The sequence below is a fragment of the Lagenorhynchus albirostris genome, chromosome 19 (assembly GCF_949774975.1).
Source record: "Lagenorhynchus albirostris chromosome 19, mLagAlb1.1, whole genome shotgun sequence".
In the NCBI taxonomy this organism is placed as follows: Eukaryota; Metazoa; Chordata; class Mammalia; order Artiodactyla; family Delphinidae; genus Lagenorhynchus; species Lagenorhynchus albirostris.
Window position 1 is genome coordinate 56,724,521 of NC_083113.1, and position 26,416 is coordinate 56,750,936.

General features: G+C 55.6%; 2 protein-coding genes across 6 annotated transcripts in view; one reads left to right on the plus strand and one right to left on the minus strand.

The window, feature by feature from the left end:
* The window catches only part of KIAA0513 (KIAA0513 ortholog), a 61,180-nt gene extending 52,271 nt beyond the window's left edge, over positions 1 to 8,909 (plus strand). For 4 of the 5 annotated variants that reach the window (XM_060130613.1, XM_060130612.1, XM_060130617.1 and 1 more), the window contains 3 exons: positions 651 to 731; positions 1,190 to 1,284; positions 2,266 to 2,557. In XM_060130613.1, coding sequence (XP_059986596.1) covers positions 651 to 731; positions 1,190 to 1,284; positions 2,266 to 2,315 — 226 coding nt within the window. In that variant the 3' untranslated portion in view covers positions 2,316 to 2,557. Of the gene's footprint in view, positions 1 to 650; positions 732 to 1,189; positions 1,285 to 2,265; positions 2,558 to 8,488 lie in introns of those variants that run through there. The other variant, XM_060130616.1, reaches the window with a different exon arrangement.
* A 3,427-nt stretch (positions 8,910 to 12,336) lies between these two features.
* Positions 12,337 to 23,023, minus strand: CIBAR2 (CBY1 interacting BAR domain containing 2). The gene is given in 9 exon segments (XM_060132166.1): positions 12,337 to 12,450; positions 12,940 to 13,038; positions 14,531 to 14,644; positions 17,726 to 17,830; positions 18,615 to 18,630; positions 18,787 to 18,878; positions 18,951 to 19,024; positions 20,881 to 21,103; positions 22,997 to 23,023. Coding segments are annotated over 9 exon segments (864 nt in total).
* Positions 23,024 to 26,416: the final 3,393 nt, after the last annotated feature.

A 26,416-nucleotide genomic window follows, 5' to 3' on the forward strand; every position in this document is an offset into this window, starting at 1 on the left:
ACACCGAGCTCAAAAAGAGCTCAAAAGAGCACCTTCCCTGCCCGAACCCTGAGCCCCGCGCTGCTTCACGGAGAGCACGTGGAGCCTCACGGGCCGTGGTCCCTCCTCGTTGGGTTCCCGGCTTTGCTGAGAGGCTCTGTGCCGTCTTCTCCGTGCTCGCGGGCCCGTCCCCGCGCCCTACGAGGCAGCCTGGGAGCACAGTGAACGGCAGAGGCGGGCCGGCCTGATGGGCCGCGTGTGGTCAGAGGCCGCAGACGCTCGCTGGGCTCCTGACCCCTGCTCCGCCGGCTTCTCGGCACACCTCCCCACCGGTGACACGGGCCTCGGCCTCCGTGTCCTTGAACCTTAGAGAAAGATGTGGGGGCAGCGTTCTCGTCTCCCGGAGAATGTTCCGGGCAGCCGCTCAGCGCACATTGTCTCTGGGTCCTGAGCCTTGTCTCCGCCAGGAGAAGGTGATGAGTGTGGGTCTCGGGCCCCCAGGCAGAGGGGCAGCCTTCGGTCAGGCTTCCTATAAGCAGCGCCAGCAGCTCTTCGGCAGAGGTGTCCCCTCTCTGTCAGGGAGGCCAGCACCTGTGGGTCGGAGCAGGAGGGGGCCAAGCGGCGGGGATGTGGGCTCTGAAGCCCCTCCGCTGCCCCTCCTGTGCTTGCAGAGAGAGGTGGTGCCACATGACCCAGGAGGAGCGGGACGACAGCCTGCGGTTCAACGAGAACATCACCTTCGGGCAGCTGGGGTGAGCGCCAGGGCCGGCCTGTCACCCGCCCCCTCCGCCCCCCCCCCCCCCGCCCCGCCCCGCCCTATGACCCGGACGGGGCCACGCCCACTCCGGGTCACCCAGGAGATGAGCAAGCAGGGCGGTGTGAGGAGGGACCGCCGGGTGAGACGCTCCTACTGGGGGCTCTGCTGGGGGAGCGCCACCCTTATGACGTCACACATCCCCGACTCAGTGTCACGACCACTGTGCGTTCTTAAATGGCTCAGAAGCACACGATTCGCTCCACTTGGCCTTGACTCCGGTTCCTAATTAGTCCGCCCCTAACACGGTTTCATGGTGAGCAGGGCTGGCCGATGAGGCGATTTGGTTTTACATCTTTCTATCGATTCCCCGGCCCGGTGGGCTGCATGTCGGGCCCCGGCTCCCTTCCCCTCGGGAGGCGGGAGGGCTGCCAGCTCACAGCCGTGTCCCCCCAGCACGTTCACGCACAACATGCTGGCGTTCGGGCTGAACAAGAAGCTGTGCAACGACTTTCTGAAGAAGCAGGCGGTGATTGGCAACCTGGATGAGGGTGAGTGGCGGCAGGGCCGGGGTTTTGGGGGCGAGTGCGCTGCGTGCTGGAATCCCCACCCGGCTCAGAGGACTGTCCCTGCTGTAATTACCCACGGGACATTAAACGTTCCTGTCGGCCTGCGTGCGCGGGACACTCTTCCTTCCCCTTGGAGACCCAGTTCTGCTAGGTAGGCCTTGCCCACGTGGGGCAGGATGGTGCGGGGCCCACCAGGTCAGTGCTTACAGACAGGGCCCAGGAAAAGATATAACTTGGTGCTCAGACTCTGACCTTGAAAATGGGCAGACTCTGGCGCCGAGTTGCCCCTCCGTCTAAATGGCCAGCACATGGCCTGTCTTCGTTGCTTGAATGACACGCGGCCGCAGGTCCCGGGGGAGCGGCGGGGCTCTTGAGATCTTTCCGGCATCTCTGGCTTCTGTAACGGGAGGGGACACGTTGCTGATGTCAGCTTCCCTGATCGACAGCTGGCCTTTAGGCGTCATCCCACGTGCTACAAGATGCTTCCTGCGTGTCCCCTGAAAACTCTTCCACTTAGACATAGATTTGTACAGATCGATATTGTTTACAAATAAAACTCCATCCTGGACCGAGTTAAAGAGGGCCAAGGACGGGTGACCTCAGGAGGTGCCCCCGGAAAATCTCAGAGTGCTGTCACCAGCCCCACCACTCGTCACAGGGCAGGAACACTGTGCCCTCCACCACGTGACCCCTGCGTGGCCTCCAGGACCCACGCCTGGCTCCCGTGACAGGGTTCATCTGCCCACACCAGGCTTCCTGGGGGCCTGCGGGGCTGCCCTGTGGAGTGTCGTTGCCATGGGAAGATGCATCCCGGCTCCACGGAGCCCACTGCCAGGCACTCCTTCAGAAGCCCACACTCGCCATGCCTGGGAGGGCCTGCTTTGTCATCACCCCGAATGAGAAGGACCTGCCTGTCCGTGTCGCCGTCTCCCTCACGAGGAATAACGCTGTTTTCTCTTCCAGAGCAGTACAAGCTGCTGAGTGACCACATCGAGCAGATGGCCGCCGAGTAGGCCTCGGCAGGTGGCCCGAGGCTCCCCCAGGAGGACTGTGGGTGCGCGCCTCCCTCCCGCGCCCACGGCTGGCTGTCACCCCCCTGCCCCCGCATGACATTGGCAGCACCCAGAGGCGCCCCACACCGCCCTAGAACTAGCGGCTAGAAAATCTGGTTGCCCGTTTTCCCTGCCTTCCCTCTGCCTGTGTCTGCTCCCCCACCTGCGTGCCAAAGTGTCTCTGGGATTACACAGCTAACACCAAGGTGACTTTCCATATCCCCGAGTGGCAGACCTGCAACGTGGGACCGAGGGGGCGCAGGAGGGAGGATGCTGGGTCCACGATGGGCCGGTGTCCATCGTAGCCTCCTGCGGGAAAGGCTGGGGTGCACATGGGAGGGTAGGGAAGGGCAGCTGTGGGGTGGCACACGCCAGTGACACAGGGCAGTCAGGAGTGATGATGGGGGGCCCCCCGGCAGGGTGGGATGGGGTTCCTCCCACAGTGGGGTTCCTGCGGAGCGGGGGCCAAGCAGAGGGGGCGGGGGCCTGTGAGTGTTGGTCCACGGCCGGTGCTGGCTCTTTTCCGGGTCCCCTCTCCGTGCAGCAGGGACGGGAGTCCCAGGAAGCTCCAGGAGGAGAGGGACACCCCCTATTCCAGGACAGGAGAGAGACCGGGGCAGAGGACGTGCCTTCCCGGCTGCAGAAGGCCCGGCCACGGTCAGGGGTGTGGGCGCCGGGAGACGGCCGGCTCCAAGTGGCTGTGTTGGACCCACGTAGCACGCAGGTGTCTGTGTGAGGCCGTCTGAGATGTCCCCGTGCAGCCGACAGCTTCCTTCTGGAGTGGAGACGCTTCCGCCCCTTGCTCCCTGGGAGTAGCTCGGGGCCATCAGTCCCGTGACAAGCACAGACAAGAGAAGCTTCTTCAGCAGCTTCAGGACAGCCGCCCTTTCTGAAAGCAGACAGTGCTGCCCTTTATTTCAAAACAGACAAAAGAATCTGTGTCAGCGTTACAGGCACCGTGGCAGAGGCCGCTTGTGGCGGTGACTGTGTGAGGCTGGGTAGCGGGGCTTCGGAGGGTTGGGCCCTCCATCCCGGCCGCCTGGGGAAGCCTGTACCTTCCGCCACCCGAGCCCTTGGACCCCTTTCCTGCGGACTCTGCGGACATCCCCTCGCCGTCTCAGGTGCCGGGAGCCGGGGCTCTTCCCCCCAGGTTTGTACCAGGCACAGCTGACCAGCCCAAGGGACTGCAGTCTGGCCAGCAGGCCTCCAGCCTGCCACCAGCTTCCCTGGCGAGCCCGGTTCCCGCGCCCCAGCCCCAGCTCTTGGGCGCTGACAACGAGGCCAGCGGGGCTCTGTCCTTCCCGCCTTGGTCCTTCGTCCCGTGTCCCCACTGCACCTCCTGCAGCATGACAAGCACACGCCAGATACCCAGCCCTCCGGCCCTCCAAGTTTCCCCTCGTGGGGGATGCCTCCCTGGAATGTTCCAGAGCAGAGCGTGCATTGGTTGAGCCGAGGAACGCACATCCGGGTGATCATAAGAGAGATGACGGGAAACACGGCAGGACCCGAGTGCGCCGGCGTGAGCTGCTCCTCCAGGAGACCTGGGGGGCTGGGGCTTCAGAAACCCTGCTGTTTTCGCAATGGCGTGTGCGTGCGCGCGCACGTGTGTGCGTGTGTGTGTGTGTGTGTGTGTGTGTGTGTGTGTGTGTGTGTGTGTGTGTGTGTGGTGGCAGCCTCTCTGGCCATGTCACTAAACAAAGCACAGCTGTGTCGCCAGTTTGCCTGTCCTGTGCGGGGCGGGTCACACGGGCTGGAGCGCCTCCACCCGATGCTGGGCCCAGTGATAGGACGGGTCTCTATGGAACGCGTTTCAGAGAAATCACATCCAGCTGACGGGTGTGCGGGCCCCTCCTCCAGTGCCTCCTGAGGATAACGCAGCCCCTCCTGAGACGTTCGACTACGACCCCCGCGTGTGCTGTGCTCCCCCCACCCCCCATAGGAGCCGGGCCACGTGCCCTCGCAGGGCTCTCCCCCTGCGGCCGCGTGTCGTTGGCGTTCTTAGTGGTTAGTTGAAAGGCGTTAAGATTTTATTCTAAAGGTGCCCAAAAGACTTATCCTTGTACATAGAAGATTTTTGTACGGACGTTCGATCCAGTCTGGTTTCTGGAGGGAGACAGTAGGTTCTGGGTCTTCCCAGGGGTGCTGGGGAGCTGGCGGCTCTCTCCCCGCAGGGTGGGGCGGGAGGGCCCGTGCAGCCTTGGAAGGAAAAATGCAGCTTTGACTTCTTGGGGCTTTTCCAGGCCCTTTAACTTCAAGATGATCTTGAGACCTTTTTTTTTCCATACAGGCCTCTTGAAATAGCAGTTGAAGGTAGAAGGAAGGGTTGCTTTGGGTTTTTTCCTCTCTCCTGGTTTGTGTAAATCTAGCTCCTAAGAGTGGAGTCTGACCCCAGAAGTGCTGCCTGTTGCTTTCAGCCCCACGAAGGGACACTGCCGGAGAGCGTGGGCCTCGTGGAGCGACCAGTGTCGGGGTGGCTCTGAGGCTGCCCTGCTGTGTCCTGGTGGCGTCTGCCTTTGGCCGAGCGTTTCACCTCGGAGTGTCTGACCGCTGTCACCCGGAGGACACACGGCGTGCCTAGCAGGAGCCGGCAGCCTGCCTCGCTGACGTTTCCCCTCTCTGTGGCACGATCTTCCCTCCGAGGCCCGCTCCGAGCAGACAGACACAGGGCGGGCTCTCAGGTCCGAGGGCGGAGAAGTCTCACCCCGCCGTACACACAGGAGGCTTCGGAGAAAGAGCTCTGGTGGCCTTCCCTGTAAACTCAGGACCCTTAGACTCGGGGCAGGAAGCGTCGGGTCATATCCACGAGGAGAGTTTCCAGTCCCAGTAGGTTCAGGGTCCCGAGCCAGGAGCTTCGAAGGCCCGCGTTAGCAATGGCATTTCAGTCTCCTGCAGTCTGCCCTTCAGGGCGATGTGAATCGTAATGAGCCAAAAACAGCTAATTCTCCCAAGTAAAAAGTACCCTGCTTTGGAAATAGGATGGTGTCGAGATGTGCTTTGTACGTCTTCAGCCTTTGTTGCAGTTTTAGCAATATTGTTAGATGTTTAAGAGGGGCTGTGCTAGTATTCAGATTATATCTACCGTGTGCGCGCGTTTAATCGAAGGCAGGAGAACCAAGTTCTGATATTGTAAGTTCTTTGTACAGTGAAAGGGAGTAGACCGTGATTTTCCTATCGCTGAAAGGGGAAAAAAGCAGACCAAGGAGCTCTTAAGTTGCCAAAAGGAGGGCTGGAGAGAGTCCAGTTCGCGAGTTTTGTGCTCCAGTGAAACCCGGGACGGTCAGGGTCACGGGCAAGCCCCACGCTGGGTTTAGGGCAGAGACCCAGCACTGGAGTCAGAGGTGCCGCCTGACCTTTCTCTTTCCTCCTTCCCGGGAGCTGGAACCAGTGGAGCCCGTACTCACCTCTCCCTGCCCGGTTAGATGGTGAAGTTCATTGCCGTGGAGAGAAGGTGGCAGGCTTGAGGGTTGCTTTTCCGTCAGCTGTTTTAAGTGGGTTGGTTTATCACCCAGAGCAAGTGCTCTGGGTGTTGCAGCCTCCCAGCGTGAGAAGCGCAGTGTTCACGCCACAGAGGGGCTTGCGAGGAGTTTTGCTGAACCCAGGTGACCGTGACCAGCAGTCAGGGCTGCAGCTACAAGCCTGACCTTCCTGGGCGTTGCGGCGCCCCGACGAGTTGGCTTTTCAGCGAGTGGGGATCCCAGCAGGTCAGTGCGGTTAGATCAGCTGTATGGCCAGATCACCTACAATGGAGACAGCTGGGCAGCCAGGGGCCTGAGGCATTTGCCAGAACAGCAGGGAGCTTGGGAAGCAGGGGCAGAAGGGCCCGGCACCAGCCTCGGGGGAGGGGTAGCAGCCGGGCGGTGCCAGGCTTGTCACCCCCTGGCCACCCTCTTCCTCAGCCACAGGCAGAGCTGCGGGGCTGGGGGCCCACGGCCCCTCGGTCCCGGGGTTCTCGCAGTGCCCCACCCCTGGCCTTTTAGTTTCCTTGAACCACTGTTTCTGCCACTCAGCCATCTCCCCGTCTTCCTGCAAATCACTGATCCCGTTTTACGATTCTTGAGGGGGAGTTTCGCTAGAAAAGCCTTTGAAGCTGAGTTCGTACAGGGGAATGGCATCGGTGACAAGTGCCCCTAACTGGCTGGTGTGCGACGTTCCGACCTGGGCTGGAGCCAGGCCTTAGTCAAGTCACATGTCCCAGTACGTCCTTGTTGCCCGGCGGCCGGGAACAGGCCTGTGTGGGTTCTCCAGATGGTTCCCACCCAGGAGCACCCTCAACGCCAAGACCCTCCGCGTGGCCGGCCCCCCCGGCCTCGTTCTGCCGCCATCTCCCTGCAGTCCGTCTCCAGCAAGCGCCTCGGGTGGCCGGCCTACCTCGTCCCTGGGTGTCCTGGCGCTGGCCTGTGTCCCTGCGTTGGCTGGTCTGTCTGAGCTTGAGATGAGTGAAGGGCTGCGGGGGGGAACCTTCCCCCTGGCTGTGTCCCCAGGAGTCAAGGGGACACTGCTCCCGCTCTAGAGTTCTCGGTTACTATTGGAGAAGGAACACCTTGTCATTTCCGGGAGCGAGTCAGGATGGTCTGGGTTTGCCCGTCTTCCCATCACTCTGTGCAGGCGGGGGGGACCCTGCATCCTCGCTTGTCCTGCAGGGTCAGACCAGGGCGCTGTCGCTTGGCGCCCTCCTGAGCAGCACAGACGGGGTTGCTGAGCTGGAAGGAGGGCTCCTGCTGCTGTGATGCCCCTCGGACCCCGGGGGGCTGTGCCTGTCCCCACCTTGGTCCTGGACGGTGCACTCGCGGAAATGAAAGGGAAGCGCTCAGCAGGCCCGGTTCCCACACACAGGCTGCACATGCGGGCCCTGATCTGTCCCTGTGCTGGAGGCTTGCTTAGGTTCCTGTGGACGCCTTGAGATGGACGGGCCGACCATTTGAACAGTAAGAAAGGCTCGAACTCAAATGGCAGGTACCTCCCCTTAAGACGTGTCACCTCGAGAGCTTTGTGGCTCTAACTGTGGCCTCTGGGGCTTCAGGAGGGTCTCCCACGTGCATCCCCTGTTTCTCTCCCACCCATTGGTCTCGGACCTGAACTCGCCTAGGCCAAATCCACGCATTGCCCTTAGTGGCCCAGGAGCCGGGGTCCGCGATGCAGGTATGTTATATGTACACTTACGCGATTTCGTGTCCCACGAGGCGACGTTCTACAAACTATATTTTCAGGTGGAGAAAGTTTCAAGGTCGAGCTCTCAGAACAGTGCTAAAATCAAAGCTGTTTCCTGTGAAGAAAAAAAAACACCGTCTATATATTTCACCTCAGATTGTCAGAAGGCAGAAACTGAAATAAATTCTTAAAAAAAAGAAGTCAGTCTGTTGAATTTTTGTTTTCACATGTCCGTGAGCACATTTTTTTTTTTTTTTTTTTTTTTACAGAATTTACAATCTTCTCAGTGATGACAGAGAAAACACCTTTTTCTGGGGTCAAATAGACATTCTCCCCACTTAGGCTAAGCAGCTGGGTCTTGTGCAGATGTGTGTGTGTGTCGTGGCTAAACCGATGGGCAGAGGAAGTGTCCGCTGAGTCACCGCCGGGGTGTGTTAGTGAACGGAGGGGCCTTGGCCTCCAGGATGCCTCCAGCCCCTTCCAGCTGATATCCTGGTCTTGCCTTTGAGCCACAGCTGCCTCACTTCTTGCTTTTGGGGGTCGGCGGGCTGTGAGTAGAACGTGATTACCACCCCCGCCTGACACACACAGGACACCTTCATCATCCCTTCCAACTTGGTTTGACAGACGTATTTTGTGAAATGTTGGGCTTTCTTTTTTTCTGATTATAAGAGGTCAATAGCCATGTTCTAACTCTCCAGACTAACAGATCCGGGAGGTAAGCCTGAGGACCAGCACAGGGCCTAGAAGAAGTGTCCTTGGTACCTGGAGAAGTGGACTCAGTTCCAGGGGCCCCGGGTGGGATGGTTCCCAGGGCGAAGGTGCAGGCAGGTCCCCCAGCCCTGGCCTGGCCACCTGAGATGGGCTGGGGTATGTGCCCTGATGCTCGGTGGGGCAGGGGCCGGACCGCCCTGTCTCTGGTTCTCCCACCCAGCCTGGAGGACCGGCCCGGGTGGTAGAAGCCTTCACACCTGACTTTTCCTCAGGTGCCAGGAGAGTCCAGCAGCTGAAGGCCAGGGGCTGGATTCAGAGGCAACTCCTGGTGACAGGGAAGGACCCCTCTGAAGGCAGCAAGGATTCTGAAGAGCACGGGGACCCGAGCCTGGGTCCCGTTCTACCTCCCCACCAACCCACTGCGTGCCTTTTGCCAAATTGTTTTCTGAACCTCAGTTTCTTCATCCATATAATGGGAGGGAAAACATCACCCATCTGAGGCGGTTCCTGCGAGAAATGCAAACGTGCTTCTCGCTCTAATCTCTTTCCTCCTTGTACCGATGAGGAAATAAATCAACCTGGGAGCTGTACCTGTAGGAAGGGTCCTGCCCATTAAAGGAAAAAGAAAAACGACCAAACTTCTCTCTAAATTTTATAGGAATCCATTTAAAACATACTCTTCAAAATTCATGACACTAAATATAAAAGAAATTTAAACAATTAGGCATTCACATCGTGTTCCTTTGTAAATTGTAACCTTTCTACTTCTGACTTTATTGACGCTTAAAACGGTGCTGAGGCTTCCAGGGCACCCTGACCATGGTAACAGTCCTGTCCCTTAAATCCGTGCCGAGCACCTCTGCCTGCAGCCACCTCCCCTGCGCAGTGCCGCAAACGCTCCGGCTCCCCGAAAGAAGCATCTCCCCTCTTTCCATATTTGGAACAAGCCTGTCACTAACGAAGTCACCTTTTAATGTCCCAGGAAATGACCGCAGGTGCTCTCTTTTCTCCTGTACTCAGATCCTGCTGCGAGTTGCACTGGGAAGCAGTGGGGTGGGTTTGTCCTCAATGCCTGGGACTCTGAAAGGAAGAGACCCCAAAAGTTATGCTCCTTCCACCCCTGCTCACCCCACCTCCCACCTCCTGGGCCCCAAAGAGAGGAGCTAGAAATTTTGTCCCTACTCCCAAGCGACCATGCACACAGAGAGAGCCAGGGAAGCTCCTGGCCGATGTCCAACCCTGGAATTGGGAACGATTGGTCTCTTCGGCGTGCTGGGGCCAGAGAGGGAGGGGAGAGGCCCCTTGTGCCGTCAACTTACCTTTAATGAGCACCTACTGTGTGCCAGGCGCCACCAGGCTCCAGGACCACAAGATGAAGAAGCAAGGTCCTTTTCCTTCAGAAACTATCAGTGGGGTTCAGACACAACTGAGGTTAAAAAAAGGTACATTTGTGTGTGTCTGTCTGTGCATGCATGTACACACATATAAATGCTTAGAGTATAAAAATACAACATAAAATATATACTGTAAATGTGATGATATATAATACAATCTATGATAAGGTTATTTTATAAATTATTATATAGGAAATATAGAATGTTTTAGTTATTTTTGGAGTGAGTGTCCTTCCTGGTTGAATCAGGGTGGGCTTCCCTGAGGAGGTGCCTTGGAGCTGCACTTTGGGAAATAAAAGTCACTGTGGCGAAGACGTTAATCCTGCAATGATCCCATGAGAAAGGTTTGGGTTTTTTTTAATTTAATTTAATTTTTTATTGAAATATAGCTAACTTACAATGTTGTGTTAGCTTCTGGTGTACAGCAAGGTGATTCAGTTGTACATATCCATATTCTTTTTCATATTTTTTTCCATTATATGTTATTACAAGATACCCCTGTGCTATATAGTAGGACCTTGTTTATCTATTTTATATGTGGCAGTGTGTATCTGTTAATCCCATACTCCTAATTTATGCCACCCCCCCTTAACCCTTTGGTAACCATAAGTTTGTTTTCTACGTCTGTGAGTCTATTTCTGTTTCGTAGATAAGTTCCTTTGTGTCGTATTTTAGATTCCACGTGTAAGTGATATCATATGATATTTGTTTTTCTGTCTGACTTACTTCACTTAGGGTGATAATCTCCAGTTCCATCCATGCTGTTGCAAATGACATTATTTCATTCTTTTTTATGGCTGAGTAATATTCCATTGTATGTAGGTACCACATCTTTATCCATTCATCTGTCAGTGGACATTTAGGTTGCTTCCGTATCTTGGCTATTGTAAATAGTGCTGCCATGAACCTTGGGGTGCATGTATCTTCTTGAATTAGTTTTCTCCAGATACATGCCCAGGAGTGGGATTGCTGGATCATATGGTAACACTATTTTTTAAAGAACCTCCATACTGTTTTCCATAGTGGCTGCACCAGTTTATAATACATTCCCGCCAACAGTGTAGGAGGGGTCCCTTTTCACCACAGCCGCGAGGAAGGTTTTGTTCACCACTTTGCTGAGGAGGAAATCATGGTACCCGCAGTGGGGAATGAAATCAGGGGCTAGCTGGCTCCAGAGCGTAGTGTTTATCCTGAACGGCTGCAGGACGTCCTCTCCCTGGCAGAGGTCTCTAGGAGGCAGCAGGAGGTGTGCTGAGAGCCGAGTGACCCAGAGCTCAGATGCCCCCAGCCACCATCAGGAATTTGCTCGCCAAATGTGCACACCCAGGGGGCCCAGGTGGGCAGGCGGCCGAGCCTGCGGACTCCCACCCCTCCTCCACTTCTGTGATGTGTCCCTGGTCCCAAGGTCATCTCCGCACATCACGTCCCTATGGTTTGGGTGAATTGCGTCCCCAAAACTCATGTGTTGAAGTCCTAACTCCCAGTACTCACAATGTGACCTTATTTGGAAATAGAGTCTTTGCAGATATAGTTAGTTAGGATGAATGGGGTGGACCCCTGATCCTATGACTGGTGTCCTTATAAAAAGGGGAAACAGACCCCAGAAGGAGCCAGACCTGCCAGCACCCTGATCTTGGAGTCCAGCCTGAGGGAGAATAGATTTCTGTGGTTTGAAGCCCCCAGTGTGTGGTGTTGTGTTAGGGCAGCCCTGGGAGATGATTCACCTGCGACCAATAAGGACTCTGTGGGGCTCTCCCGGGACAGACCCACCCAATGTCCTCCACCTGACTCTTGTTTGTAGAAAAACTTTAGCCTCCTAGGCTAGTTCCCTGAGTTCCAAAGAATAAATTTAATCAGAGAAATGAGAAAATGCAGAAGCTAAGGAAAATAGTCAAGCAAGACAAAATAATAAGAGTTCAGCCATTAAACAAAGCCAAGGACCTTTAGTTCCTCCTCAAGGGCTATAGATAATATTCTGCGCCATGTCCTTTGAGCTGTTTTGCAGGTACGGAAACCCGACAGGTGGAAGAAGTTAACTGGATGCTGCCCAGTTACCTCACCACCAGCCAATCAGAAGAATGTCCACAAGGGACTTCCCTGGTGGTCCAGCGGTTAGGACTCTGCACTTCAACTACAGGGGGCCCGGGTTCGATCCCTGACTGGGGAACTAAGATCCCACAAGTCGCACGGTACAGCCGAAAAAAAAAAAAGAATAAAAGAAAAATGTCCGAGAGCTGATAACGCGCCCCACAGTCTCCCTCCCTCACCCTGTGTTTAAAAACCTTTCCTGAAAGTCATCGGGAAGTTGGGACATTTTGAGCACCAGCTGCCTGGACTCTTTGCTTGGTGCCTGCAATAAATCCTGCCCTTTCCTTCACTACAACCCGGTGTCAGTAAATTGGCTTTACTGCACACAGGCAAATGGACCCGAGTTTGGTTCGGTAACACACGTTCACACGGGCTTAAACACCCAGAAGCCCAGTCGTAAGACAGGAAATGAGACCCAGCAGGAGTCAGGGTGAGATGCGCCCATGTTTATTGAACACCTGCTATGTACCAGGTGTCCTTCTGGGCACCCTGATCCCCAGAGCAGCCTGTGAGCTGAGTGATGTGATTCCTGCCAGACAGATGAGGAAAGCGGGACTCAGAGGACACGGGGCTTGCACACGGCAGAGCCTCCGAGCATCCAGCCTCAGCCCCCTTTTCCTGACTGGGGAGTTCTTGTCCTAGCGAAGCAGCCCCTTCCCCTGTCCCCTGAGGTCCTCCATGGGGTCCTCCTCGGCAGACTTGTCCTCACTGGCTGCTTCTTTTCTCTGGCTCCGTACGGTGCTCTGGGTGCTCTAAATAGAAGAAATACAACAACAACAAAATCATCATCACCATCACAGCAACAACAGCGATAATAATAATGGCAGTGACAAGCATTGTTTCCTGAATGTTTCGGGTAGATGTGTTCGCCTAATGCCACAGCCCTTTGAGGGGGTTACTATCATTGGCCCCACTTTGCAGGTGAGGAATCTAAGGCACAGAGAGGTTAAAGAAATTTCCCCGGGTCACACAGCTTGGGAGCAGTGGGTTTGGACCCAGGCAGTCTGGCTGGGGACCATACTTCCTCCGCTGCCTTTCAAGAGAATTATTCAGAAAGCATGAGACGCCCCTCACCACACTGTGGTTCCCTGAGTCTGCTTCAGGCAGGTCCGGGTCAGACTCAGGGCCACCCTCCCACTCCCCAAGCAGCACTCCCTTCTCAGACCCGAGTTCTCAGCCGGCCTCTGGTCTCTGGTCTCTTCACCTTGTCACAGGTGTTACGCCCCACCCCCAGTGCTCACCTGGGTGAGAAACCACGGGACGGCCAGGGGCAAGGTGGTGTCCGTGAGCAGCCGAGCGTCATAACGCCCGTGAACTCCACGCATCTCGGCTCTAAAATCCTGCCGGGAGGGTTGGATCCGGTCAGGAAACAAAGAAAGGGGTGCCAGCGGGAAAGAAAGACGTGGGACGAGAAGCCGGTGCCCAGGTAACTGCAGGGACCCCACCTACGCCAGGTCCGCCTAGGAGTCTCCTGTTTCTTATTCCTTATGATCTACTGCAGAGCGGTAAGTGGGCATCGTCATCCCATTTTACAGATGGGAAAACTGAGGCCCAGGGGCAAGGTAACACGTCCATAGTCATGCAGGGAGATTAGAGATCACACTGCCCCCCGACCAAAATAAAGTAGAGTTGAGTGAACACAGCAGAGCCCAGCCAACCTTCACTGACCCTCCTATGATGGTTTTAAAGCTCATCCACAAATTCTTTGACACTTCTCCCATCAGGAGCCGGACTATAATTCTCCTCCCCTTGAATATGGCCTTAGTGACGCACTTCTAAGGAACAGAATGTGGCAGACAGGATGCTCAGTTTCTTCGGAGCTTAGGTCACGGAAGGTGACACAGTGTAATTCTCTGATGCTCATTCTTGGACCAGCTGCCATGCTGTGAGGAAGTCCACGCCCCATGGAGAGGCCCTGGGCAGTTATTCAGGCTGCAGACCCCACTGCAGACCCAGACGGGATGGGCGTCACTGGGGTACAGCTCATGCAGTCGCTCAGGGCCCCCAGCTCAGAAGGACTCTGCCATCTTGGAATTGTTAATAATTATTGGACAAAGGGCCCACGTCTTCATTTTGCCCTAAACTCTGCGAATCACGTGGCCCATCCTGGACCCAGATGACAGCCATCATCTACCACACACGGGCGAGGAAGCCTTGGAAACAGCTCCGGCCCCAGCTACGGATTGGCTGAAAGACCGGAGTGAGGACAGCCCAGCTGAACCCACCAACCCTAGAGCCACAGAAGATAATCCCGGTAAACGAGGCTGCTTTACACCACGAGGTGTGACGCAGCACATTAAAGATAACTCAGATGGCTTTTTCTAGATCCTAATCACATCAGGTGTGGGTAATAAGCACTTTGTCTCCCTCCGAAGTTCAGCAGGCATCAGCCTGGCGATGCTTGTTGTTGTTGATTCATTTGTTTTTAAGCACCCAGGTGATGGTCATGAACGTGGATGGTCCAGAGAGAAGGTGTTGGGGAAATTCCCCACCTCTGGGGACTTGTGGTTGCCAAGGGGCAGGGTGGGAGGGAGAGGGATGGACTGGGAGTTTGGGATTAGCAGATGCAAACTATTACATATAGAATGGATAAACAACAAGGTCCTACTGTAGAGCACAGGGGACTATATTGGATCTCCTGGGATAAACCATAATGGAAAAGAATATTTTAAAAAAGAATGTCGTATGTGTAAAACGGAGGCACTTTGCTGTACAGAAGAGATTAGCACAGCATTGTCAATCAACTAGGCTTCAATAAAAAAAAAAAAAGACAAAAACAACCTCCAATTCAGCCCCACCCCCCAAGTAGGAGATGGGATGTCCGTGACCCACCTCCAGATCTCTCTCCAGGTCGTAGCTCTCCAGGGTCTGGAAGGCACTGGAATACACCTCCACCGCTTTGGCGTGGAAGACCATCTCAATGGTCACAAAGTCCGAAAAAATTTTCTATGGGGAGAGATGCCCAGGTCACATAAGTAACACTGTCAGAAGGACTGTCCTGGGGTCATCTCGACATGGACCAGTTGGGGGTGTGTGTGTGTGTGTGGGCGGGGGCTTAGTTGTCTTTGCAGGGAAGGTCCTAGGTGTGGAATTTCAATATATCATTTCTAATTAATTTATTTTTGTTGAACAGATAATGCATTCCCATAGTTCAAAAGCTGCCTTGCACAGAGATTGTTCCAGAAATGTGTGAGGCCTTGTGGACTTTCTGAGGGGCATCCTTTTCTCAGCTCTGTCAACCTGGGCTCCTCCACTCAGCTTGCGCTTCTCTCATTCTGAGGTCAGGTTGATGGCTACAAACTTTCAGCCTCTGTCACCCACGGGCTAGAAGTGGGTCTTATGGGAGAGGGAGGGGATGCTACTGGGCCAGAAGGCCCACAACCTGATAAGCCAGCTTGTCAAAACATTATCAGTGATGGAAACGTTGGCTTCTCTTTTTTTTTTTTTGGGTTGGCTTCTCTTGATCAGATGGTTCAGCTTGGCTCAGTAAGCTCTCACAGAGCTCCTACTGTGTGTCCGGCTCCAGTGGGGGCTCCTACTGTGTGCTGGGCCCAGCACAAGCTCCTACTGTGTGCCAGACCTGAGGGGAAACTCCTGCTTTGTGTCAGGTCCAGCACAGGCTCCTACTGTGTGTCAGTCCCCTCCTACGTGCTGGGCCCAGCACAAGCTCCCACTGTGTGTGGGGCCCAGCACAAGCTCCCACTGTGTGCTAGGCCCAGCACAAGCTCCCACTGTGTGTAGGGCCCAGCACAAGCTCCCACTGTGTGCTAGGCCCAGCACAAGCTCCCACTGTGTGCTAGGCCCAGCACAAGCTCCCACTGTGTGTAGGGCCCAGCACAACCTCCCACTGTGTGCTGGGCTCAGCACAAGCTCCTACACCGTGGCAGGCCCCAGCAGGAAAGAGGCTTGCTGTTGGGGGAGGAGCCTGCAGTTTGGAGACACACCTCTTCCTGTCACGTGGGAAGCACCTGGAAGAGGCGGGCCAGAGGAAGCCGCTAGGCCGCCTGGGAGAAGGAAGGGGCGAGGGGGCCAAAGACAGTGCTGGAAATCCCTGGCTCCTGCCTCCTGCCGTCCTGCCCCCGGGAGGCAGTGCTGGTGACAACAGGCCGCATCCTGCTCTTTGCCGGCCTGTGGCCCCGAGGAAATGACGTATCCTCTCAAGCCTCAGTTTATTCGTCTGCACAGGAAGGACAGGAGTGGTCCCAGTTCACAAAGCCCTACGAGAGATTCAGTGAGCGCCGCGCCTCTCGACCTGCGGGCCCCTCATCAACACCAGCCTCACCTGGGAGCTTGTCACGGATGCACATTCTTCGGCCCACCCAGGCCCACTGGATGGGACGCCAGGGTGTGCCCCCCGTGTGCGTCTTAAGGAGACCGCCAGGGCATTTCTGACGCGCGCTCAGGTGAGTGAACCGCTGCTTGAAAGCATGGCTTACATTCTTTTTAGAGGAGCCAGAGAGTTATTTTGTAGGTACTTCATTAGAATCGTGACCTAAAACTGATAGAGTGGTAATGATTATTTCAAGTTTGGGCTTTTATCTCTTTTAACATTTGGAGGTTTGGATAAGCGTCTCTTACAAATGAATTCCCCCAATTTTAAAGGATGCCCATGTTAAAATGTATGCTTCTGCTGGCCGCCGACCGTGCAGAACCTTGTGTGCTCTCGCCGGCCTCGAAAACGTCAGGTGCTTGATAATGGTCTGCTGGTGCTTTTAGGTTCTGCCTGCAACGTGGATGCTTGAGCAGTAATTACCACTGTTTCACTCGCTTCGTTCGTTCATTCTTTTTCCCAATATTTACTGAGTACCCACCAAGTGCCAGGCCCTAGACGTGGTGCCCAGGACCCAGGAGGGGACGTGGCAGGCAGGGGGTCTGCTCTGTGGCTTCGACGTGCAGTATAGGAGGTGGCGTGGAGCAGTGAGATCTCCCCTGCTGTCCGCCATCACGGGGTCTGCGTGAACTCTGTCTCCCAAGAGCGTCAGCTCTGTGAGGATGGGGCCTTGCTTTGCTGGCTGTGGTGTCCCCAGCCTCAGGCATAGCGCCTGGCACACAGTAGGTGTGTATTCAACATCTGTGAGATTCACGAGTGAATTAAAGATACAATGAATCCACCCCCTGGGATAACTGCCCCCAGAGGGAGCGGAGCAGAGAGTGTTAACAGTTGGTCGGACCAGGTCTGGGGGTCCAGGTGAGTTTCTCTGAAGGACAGCAGGTGTGAACGCGATGCAGAGTAGGGGCAGAGCCCTCCTGGTAGAGGACACAGCCTGTGCAAAGGCCCTGAGGTATAAAAGGTCTTGGTGAACTCTTGGAGCGTGGAGTGGTGTGTCCAAGGGAAGGCTGGAGGGCGGGGCTGGGGCTTTGAAGCCTTGGGGAGGATTTCAGCCTTTCTCCTTGGAATGAGGGAAGCACAGGAGGGTGTTACACCCAGGAGTGACAAATCAGAGCTGCCTTTTGTGAGAGCCTTGGGGCAGCAGTTTGGAAAATGGACGAAAGTGGCAGGGGGGCAAGAGTGGGTGCGGGGGTCTCTGTGACCATCTTGCCCTTAAAGACGCCGCCTCCCTGAGGCCTCTTGTAGGAGCTGGGGCTCTGGGCCTGGGGCTCTGCGTGGGTCGGGGTGGAGAGAGGAAGTATTTGTGCCCCTGGGGCTGTGCAGAGAAAAGGAGGAGGGTCCTGTGGATACTGTGCGGAAAGGCAGGGGCTGGGGGGCACAGACTCTGCCCAGTTCTCCTGGTAGGTGGGGAGCTTGGCCGGGTGCTGAGAGCGCACGGCTGCCACTGCTGGCTTCCGGGCAGGACAGCTGCCCAAGACAGCTGCCCGAGCAGCCGGCCTCTCCCCGCCGCGGCCAGGAGGAAGCCAGGATGAACTGTCCTGGGAGTCAGGGCCCTGAGAGCCGAGCAGGCACAAGCTCACACACACGCGCTGTCACAGGGAACACACATGCACTCACACATACACAGGTGCACACCCGCCAGAGCTCACCCACGGGGCAGCCCAGAGTACTTCCGACCAGGGACCGACCACCCCCACCTGGAGGCCCTTCAGCTTCTGTTCCTGGAAGGCATCCACCATCTCCTCCAGCTGGTGGGAGGTGCGGCTGGCATCCGCCAAGGCCCTCTGCACGCCGGTCTCCGCCTGGCCCCAGAGATACAAAGTGTCATGGGGGCTCCATTCTGGATCATTCTCTGTCCCTTCACCCCACCCTTGGGCCAGCTGTCCTGCATCGTGGGAGCCTCTTGCCAATTTGGTTTTGGAAGGAATGACCGAGTGGGACCACAGCGAAAGGGGCAGCTGCTTCTTGGACAGACCCTCTTGTTAGCTGTGTGACCTCAGGCAAGTCACTGGACCCCTCTGAGCCTCAGTGTGCTTGCCTGCAAACAGGGGACGGCTGTAAGGCCTGCTTTGCAGGATTGTTGCAAGCATGAGAGTGGGCTCAGCTGAACTACTGCTATGACAGGTACTCCACGTTCGCTGATAATTAATTCCTGCATGTGGAACGATTTTAGGTAATTAACTTACTGGTTGCCTTGTTTGGCATCTATATGGCCTGACTCCACAGCAGGCCTGGTACGTGAGGAAGCTGGATTTCAGAGCCTGACGCCTGCAGAGCTGAGTTGGGGGTTGCCCCTTAGCTCTCTGTGTGACCTTGGGCGAGTCACTTTTCTCAGTTTCCCCACCTAGAAGTACCCGCCTCCTGTGAGCAGTGAGTAGGTAACCCTGACAAGGAAGCAGGCTGTGGAGGGGAGTCTCTCTCTGACTCGCTGAGTAGCATCGCTGATGGGACGGAAGCCAGGTCTCCTGAGCCCCGGCTGATGGCTGGCTGTCCCAGAGCCTCTGACTCTGCTGTCCTGAGCCCAGGGCCCTGCACACACCTGCCCAGGCAAAGCTCACCTCGGTGTTTTGTGAGGCCGTTCGTCACCTGCGTGTGAGCCTGCCTTCCCCAGACAGACTTGCGACGCTCACCTGGGGCTGAAACAGGTGGCGTCAGGGATTCAGGTCAGCCAGCGGCCCCCATGGGGGGGGCACGGTGATGCACGGCCCCGGCCTCAGCGCCCCCCGGCTCCTGCCTCGGGAAGGATACGATGGTCTACCTCTGGGAAGGGGACTTCTGCCTGAGTCTCTCCAGCTTTTCCAGTTGTTTGAGCTCCTCGTTCCGGACGTGTTTGAATTCCTTGATCTCAGCCTATGGAAGGAGGAGGGTGCTTTCCTGGGGCCCCAGCCCCCCACGTGGCCCGCGCCGCAGCGCCGTGCTCACCTGGGTCTGCTTCATCTGCACGCCGTAGAGCTTCAGGGGCTTGGCCACCTCGGTCTCCAGCCTCTCGACCTGGGGGCACGCGGACATAACACAGTCAGAGCGGCTGGAGCCGGGCAGATGCTGGGGGGCTGCACGGCCACCGGCCTGCACTTACGGAGCGCCGTCTGCATGTCCGCAGCCGCACGGTGGGCCCTCCTCCCACCTTGGGGTTGCGAGCACGGGCGACACATTTCATCTCGCTGAGCCCTGTTTCCTGGCCTGTGCAATGGGTATAAGGAGTGTACCCGCCCACGGTTTTTTAGCAACTGGTTGGGACCCGGCGCTATTTCGTTTCTCCAGACTGCCTTAGGTCTCACCAGGGATGCCGACAGAGCCACCTGGCACACGGACTAGCGGGGAATTCAGAGCTGACTGTGCTGTGCGGCATCCAGGGGCATGGCAGGGTCAGCGAGGGGGACACCGCACGCCCCTGAGTCAGTGCCTGTGTGCCAAGCCTAAAACTAGACATGAGGATAAACAATACCAGTACTGGTAACAGTGGTCACAGTTAAAGCTAGTGTGGGTTACGCGCTTACCCTGTGGGTGTCACAGTAGAACAGGTGTAGGAGTCCCCCCAAGGGCTTCTTGAAACCCTGATCCCCAGGCACCACCCCAGAGCTTCTGACTCAGCAGGTCCAGGGTGCAGCCCAAGAATCTGCCTTTTTCTGACAGGTTCCCAGGTGAGGCTGGTGCCTGGAGGATGGGGTCCCCTGAGAGTCGGGTTTGCCCGATGGGCCAGGGGAGCTGGAGTCCCCACCCAGCCCCTTCCTCCTCCATTATGGCTTATGGCTCTTATAAACGCAAACCTAAAGAAGAAATAATTTTTTCCCAAGTGCTGAAAGGGAAAGGGACTTATCCCTTCCCTTTCCGTGCAGTATTCCTTTGAGAAAACATGCAGTTGTAAATCCTTTCTCTGTCCCTTTGAGATGGATATAAAGCCTTTAAAAACTGAAGAAGCCTCTGGCTGGTTTTACAACCAGGAAAGCCCAGTCATCTCTGAACTGTAAACTTGGGGAGCACGGCGTCTCCAGGGAGTTTGCCTGGTGCCCGGCTCCCAGCTGTACCTACCTGCTTGTCAGAGAGAGGTGAGGTTTTAGTTTTCTTTGGATAAAGATGATTAGCCAGCCCAGGTGGCCACCCAATCGCCAGGTGGAATTAGGAAGTCCTGTGTGACAAAGGGTGCTGTCCCCTTCCCTGTCCTCAGGGGGAGTGAGGTTTCTCTGTCTTTGCCATCACTTATTCGATCGCCTGTGATGTGCATTACCTCTGGCTTAACGCTTATTCAATAGAAAACTGTTTCATTCTTTTGTACCATCGCAGAGAGGATTTTTCTGGGCTGGCGGGAGTTTTGTTTTATTTTATTTTTATTATTGTTTTTTTTTTATCCCAAACTCCTAACCCTTCCGTCTCCAATGCTCCCTCCCCCTTGGCAACCACAAGTCTGTTCTCTATGTCTGTGAGTCTGTTTCTGTTTCATAGTTCATTTGTGTCATATTTTAGATTCCACGTGGAAGTGATGTCATATGGTATTTGTCTTTATCTGTCTGACTTCACTTAGTATGATCATCTCTAGGTCCGTCCGTGTTGCTGCAAATGGCATTATTTCCTTCTTTTTTATGGCTGAGTAATATTCCATTGTATATACGCCCCATGGGGATTTTGATTTTTAATTCTTTCCCTAACTCCCTGCAGCCTCCTTGCCCTCCACAAGCCTCCAGGCTCTCAGTCCTGTAAACTGCGGTGTCACCCTGGGGAGGGAGTGATGTGAGCGTCCTCACTCTGGGGACACCTTTGGAGGAGATGCGTCCGCTGACTGTGGACCCTGCCGGCCGGCTCCAACTCTCAGATCCCCCCGGGAAATGGGTCCCCTGGGGCCACTCGCTCCCCTCGGCCTGCCGGTAACCCTGCACTTTGGCCAGGTCCTCGGCGAAGTTCCTCAGGGCGGCCCGCATCTCCGGGTTCTCCATGTTGGCGAAGTCGATGAGCTGCTTGACCAGTTGGTCGGCCTTGTCACGCAGCCAGGCTCTCTTGCGGGTGTAGGCGGCCAGCAGCAAGTAGAACTGGCCGAAGCACTTCTCAGCGTTCGTCACCGTGTCCTCCGTCACCCACACCTGCTGTCCCTGGGGAGATGGGGGTCTGAGGAGCCGTTCTGGGCACGGACGCCCGGCCAGGCCACAACAGCGAAACAGGGGTCACCCACGCACCGCCCTCCTCCTAGGTGGCAAACCCAGGCCAGGCGTCCGGTCCCCAGGATAATGCCCAAAGTCCCCGGGTCAGGCCGTCAAGGCAGATGCGGGAGACCAGTGGGGTCACAGGGCTGGTCAGTGGCCGGGCAGGAGTGCAAACATGGGCTTGGCTCCTAACCTGGCCTTTCCCACCCTGGGGCCCTTACAGGGGCTTTATCTTCCCAGCAGAGTTGGTCTGTATTCCAGCCACGCCGAGCCCCAACGACCTCTTCTCTCTGAAATCCCCAGATTCTCTCTTTTCCCCGAGCTGTTGACATTCTCTCCCTTCTCTACATCGTAAATCTTTATTAATAAACTTTTTTGGGCGGTGGGGGGACCAGTTTTAGGTTTACAGAAAAGCTGAGTGGAAAGTACACAGGGTTCCTACATACCCCCTCCCCGGCGCTCAGGGTTTCCCTATCATCAACCGCTTCCCTTTAGTGCCCGACCTCTGTTACCAAAGGTGAACCAATAGTGACGCATTCTTAGTAACTAAAGTCCCTCGTTTACATGAAGGTTCCCTCTTGGTGTCCTGCATGCCGTAGATTTTGACAAGCGCCATCGTCAGTACCCTGCCTCCACCTTCACAGTGTCGCAGAGAACTCTCGCTGCCCTGAGGACCCCGTGCTCCGCCCGTGGGTCCCTCCTCCCTCCCCCAGCCCTGAACCTTTAGTGTGTCCTCCTGGGAGGCCGTTTATCACCATGTATCGCTTCCTGTTGTGCTTGGTTCCTCTCACCCTCTGCATCTTTCTGGGTCGGGCTTGCGGGGAGCGTGCTGAGTCATCTTTACGTGCCGCTAGCCTGGGGCCTGCCCATTGCAGGTGTTCCATGAAAAAATACAGAGTGAGTGAAGGACTTGCTGGATTTCATCTTCCCCAGACAGTAAAGGGGGCACAGCCTCAGACAGTCGCCTCGCTCTCGCACCACTGCACCCTCTCCTTGCCCCTCGTCCCACCCAGGTGGTCACTGCCCCATCCTCTCTCTGTATGACCAAAGCCCCCAGCCTGTGCATCCCTCCAATCACATCTCTAAAGCTGGAAGCTGAGAGGAGGGCCCTTTGTCCTCCTAACAAACCCTAACTGCTGCAGCCCTTTACAGTGTGCAGTGCGCATCGTGGGTATTACCCTGCAAACAAGGTAAACGGAGACCAGAGAGGTGCAGCATCTTGCTCCAGGTCACACAGCCGGCCGCAATCCCTGTCCCTCCACATGGGGTCCTTGGACCCCCTCAATCAGAATCGCCTGGGACACAAGTTAAGCCTGCAGAATCCCAGCCCACTCTCCGCCGGACTCCCTGTGAGCGAGGTCCAGGGGGCTGCATTTTTAAAGAAGCCCATCAGGTGGTCCAGGGGCACCCTCAAGTTTGTGAGCCCCAGAGGAGCCAGGCGTGGAAACAACTGGGTAAGGGGCAAGTTGAGAAGGCAGTGGTAGATTCAGGCTGCAGGCAGTGGGGTCGGGGACGATTTCACAGAGGGGGTGATGCCTGATGGGGCTTTGAGGTATGAAGAGGGGTTTCCCAGGTAGAGATGAGTGAGGGAAGTTGGGGTGGCCCCTGTGAATTTAGCTACCCCAGGGCTGTGGGCAAAAATGCTGGAGAAGCAGACAGAGGCCAGATTCTGGAAGCCTCCATGGTCTCTAGACCTCCAGGTGGGCGTGGTGTGGGTGGGAGAGCATCCTTACCACTGCCCCGCCCCGAGCAGTCCAGGCGGCCCCATCTGTCTTGGTGCGTCTGGCCCCGAAAACCCGGCCGCCCCCTCCCTCCCAACCCAGGCCAGCGTGGGGCTGCTCACCTGGAGAGAACGATGTTCATTGTGGCTGGCGACAGCAGCTGTCCTGGTCCTGGGGAATACAGACAGGGCCCCAGGGGTCCCACAGGCCTGGGAGAAGCCACACGGGGCTGGGTGCAGCTGCGTGGTCCTGGCTCAAGGGACGCTGCCACCTGGTTACCAGGCGACGTGGCCACCCGCAGTCACCCTGGGAGGAGCCTCCGCTGGTCACTAAGGCAACCTCTCCCCGGGCCAGCCTCCCCTAGCGGATTAGGAGGCCTCAACCAGCCTTGCGCGGGCCCAGGTGGGGTCGCTGAGAGGCTCCCACTCTCCCGGTGAAGATGGAGGTTCTTGTGGACCTGGCAGCGCTGGGGTTCCCGAGGAGGCGCGGGGACCGGGCTTAGGGCTGCTGGCCCTGCGCCCAGCTGTGCTCGTGGGCCGTACTGCTGGGGCTCCTCCTCCGAGAAGGCCACGCGGTGCGGCCTTCCCCAGGCTCCTAGGAGACTCGGCTACTCAGGAGGGGTTTGCGAAAAAGCACAGTGAATCGCTGCTCGTCGCTGAATCGAGGGGACAGGGCACCAGCCCACAGGGACATCTTCAACGTGTTAATCATCATTTTACTGCCCTTCCCCCCTTATTATAAACACTCTCTGCTCATTGCTAGAAAAGCAAGAAAACAATGATAACACAAAAAGAAGAAAATAGAACGGCACATACAAAATTGTGCTAACTGAAGTACGGTACACTTTGCTAATTGTAAGATGTGTGCAATTCAGTGCATGTACGTTTTACCTGAAGAAAAGAAATAGGCAACTAACAACCACAACAGGAGGAGATTGGGCGGGAAGAGGGGAAGGTAGAAAAGCAGCATGTTGGTAACTTGCCATGGAGGACCCGCTGCACGAGTCTGTTCACTTTGTATATGTCTGAAGGTCTTTATAACGAAGAGTGTGTTTGTTTTTTTTTAAGTGTATATGAAAGCGAGGACTTTATTTTTATTGAAGTACAGTTGATTTACAATGTTGTATTCGTCTCTGGTGTACAGCATGGTGACACACACACACACAAACACACAGACACTCTTTTTCAGATTCTTTTCCAGTATAGTTTTTTACAAGATATTGAATATAGTTCCCTGTGCTGTACAGTAGGTCCTTGATAGTTATCTCTTTTATATATAGGAGAGTGTCTGTTAATCCCATACTCCTTATTTATCCCTCCCCTCCTTTCCCCTTTGGTGACCATAAGTTTGTTTTCTATGCCTGTGGGTCTGTTTGTTTTGTAAATAAGTTCCTTTGTATATTTTTTTAGATTCCCCATGTAAGTGATAGCATATGATATTTGTCTTCTCTCTGTCTGACTTACTTCACTTAGTATGGTAATCTCTAGGTCCATCCATGTTGCTGCAAAGGGCATTGTTTCATTTTTTTAATGGCTGAGTAGTATTCCATTCTGTAAGTGCGTATATATGTATGTACACACCACACCTTCTTTATCCGTTCCTCTGTTGATGGACACTTAGGTTGCTTCCATGTCGTGGCTATTGTGAATAGTGCTGCTATGAACATTGGGGGGCATGTATCTTTTCAAATTATAGTTTTCTCCGGATATATGCCCAGGAGTGGGATTGCTGGATCCTATGGTAGGTCTATTTTCAGTTTTGTAAGGAACCTCCATACTGTTCTCCACCGTGGCTGCACCAACTTACATTCTCACCAGCATTGTAGGAGGGTTCCCTTTTCTCCACACCCTGAAAGCGAGGACTTTAGAGTCAGCTAAATACAGGTTCAAATCCCAGCCCTGCTGTGTGACCTTAGGCAAATTACCTGACCTCTCTGGGCGGCAGTCTTCTCCCCGGTAAAATGGGACCGTGGCCCTCTTTCCTTGCCTTGTTGTTAGGGGAAATAAGTCCCTGGTGCATCAGTAAAGAGACGGCAGGGCAGCCCCCAGGGCAATTCCTGGCCTGTCTGCCCACAGTGGCGCCAGCCCTGGGGTGGCTGATCCTGGGGTGGTTACCTGCCCCTCCCCCCACATCTCTGCGTGGTCCCTTTATCACCCCATACGTCCCTTTGCACAAGTTCTGTGCTCCCTGTGGGTCCTGAGCAATGCATACACATAACTCAGCTTCTTCCTGTCTGGGGCATGTCACCTCCCCTGACTTCCCACACGGTGGCCCTGACCGGTGCCCCGAGGCTCTGCCAGTCACTGTGCAGGTCTTCCCTGGATGAGGCCGCGGAAGGGGCTCCTGTGTCCCTGCTCTGTGCGGAGCGGCCGTCCTGGTACCGGTCAGATCCCTTGCACGCTCTCGGCTCCGTCTCTCTCGGGGGCCGCACCGCACTGAATAGTGTCTCCCCCCAAATGCACGTCCACCCAGGACCTCAGAATGTGACCTTATTTGGAAATAGGGTCTTTGCAGATGTCATTAGCTGAGCTGAGCCATCCTGGAGCAGGACAGGCTCTGGTCCAACGACTGGGGTCTTGTAAAAAGAGGAAGCAGACACACAGGGAAGGTGGCCACGTGACAGCAGGGGCGGAGACCGGAGGGATGTGGCTCTGAGCTACGCCTGGCGTCCCTCGCTTCCTGCACATTTGGTGAAAAGCTTCAGTTCCGTCCCTGGGCCTCGTTCTATCCCTTACGTATGATTTCTCTCCCTCCCTCCTTCCCGCTGTCTCTTTCCAACTTCATTAACGTTTCATGCAGGTAATTCTCATCACAACAGCAACAATAATAATACCTGCGGGGCAGCTCTGGGCCTGTCCTGCTCCAAGCCCCACACTCATTCACTGATACACTCAGAAAAGAGAATCGGCGTTTTCTTACCAAATGTGGGATTTTTAAAAAGTTGGAGTTGGGAATCAGCAGGCCAACATTAATTGGAGACGTGACATTTCACTTTAAAATGCAAGCTTTTCAGTTAGCGAACTGCGATGGTCAGTCTTCTGTGTCATCTGAGCCGGGCCATAGTGACCCACCGTTTCATCCAACACGAACGCGTGGGTTGCTGGGAAGGCACTGGGGGATGCGGTCGGCCTTGCAGTCAGTTGGCTTGAAGTAAAGGACCTGACCCTCAGTGACATGGCGGGGTGGGAGGGCCGCGGGGCTTCACCCCTTCACCACTGGGAGATCCTAGGAGCAAAAGTGAGGTTTCCAGGAGCTTCAGCTCCTGCCTGAGTTTCCAGCCCGCCCTTCGGGTTTCGGACTTGCCAGCCCCACATCACGTGAGCCAGTTCCTTAAAATAAATCTCCTCATATATTCAGTGGGTTCTGTTTCCCGGGAGCACCCACCTCTTGTAGGACTAGGAGAGGCCGCAAAGCCATTTCAGGTTTCTGGGGCTCCGGAAGTGAGTTCAGTGTTATAAGCAACGACCACCAGAGGGCAGCAGAGACCCCCCCAATGGGGAATTACCACGTGGAGGGCAGAGTGGGAGGTGACCCC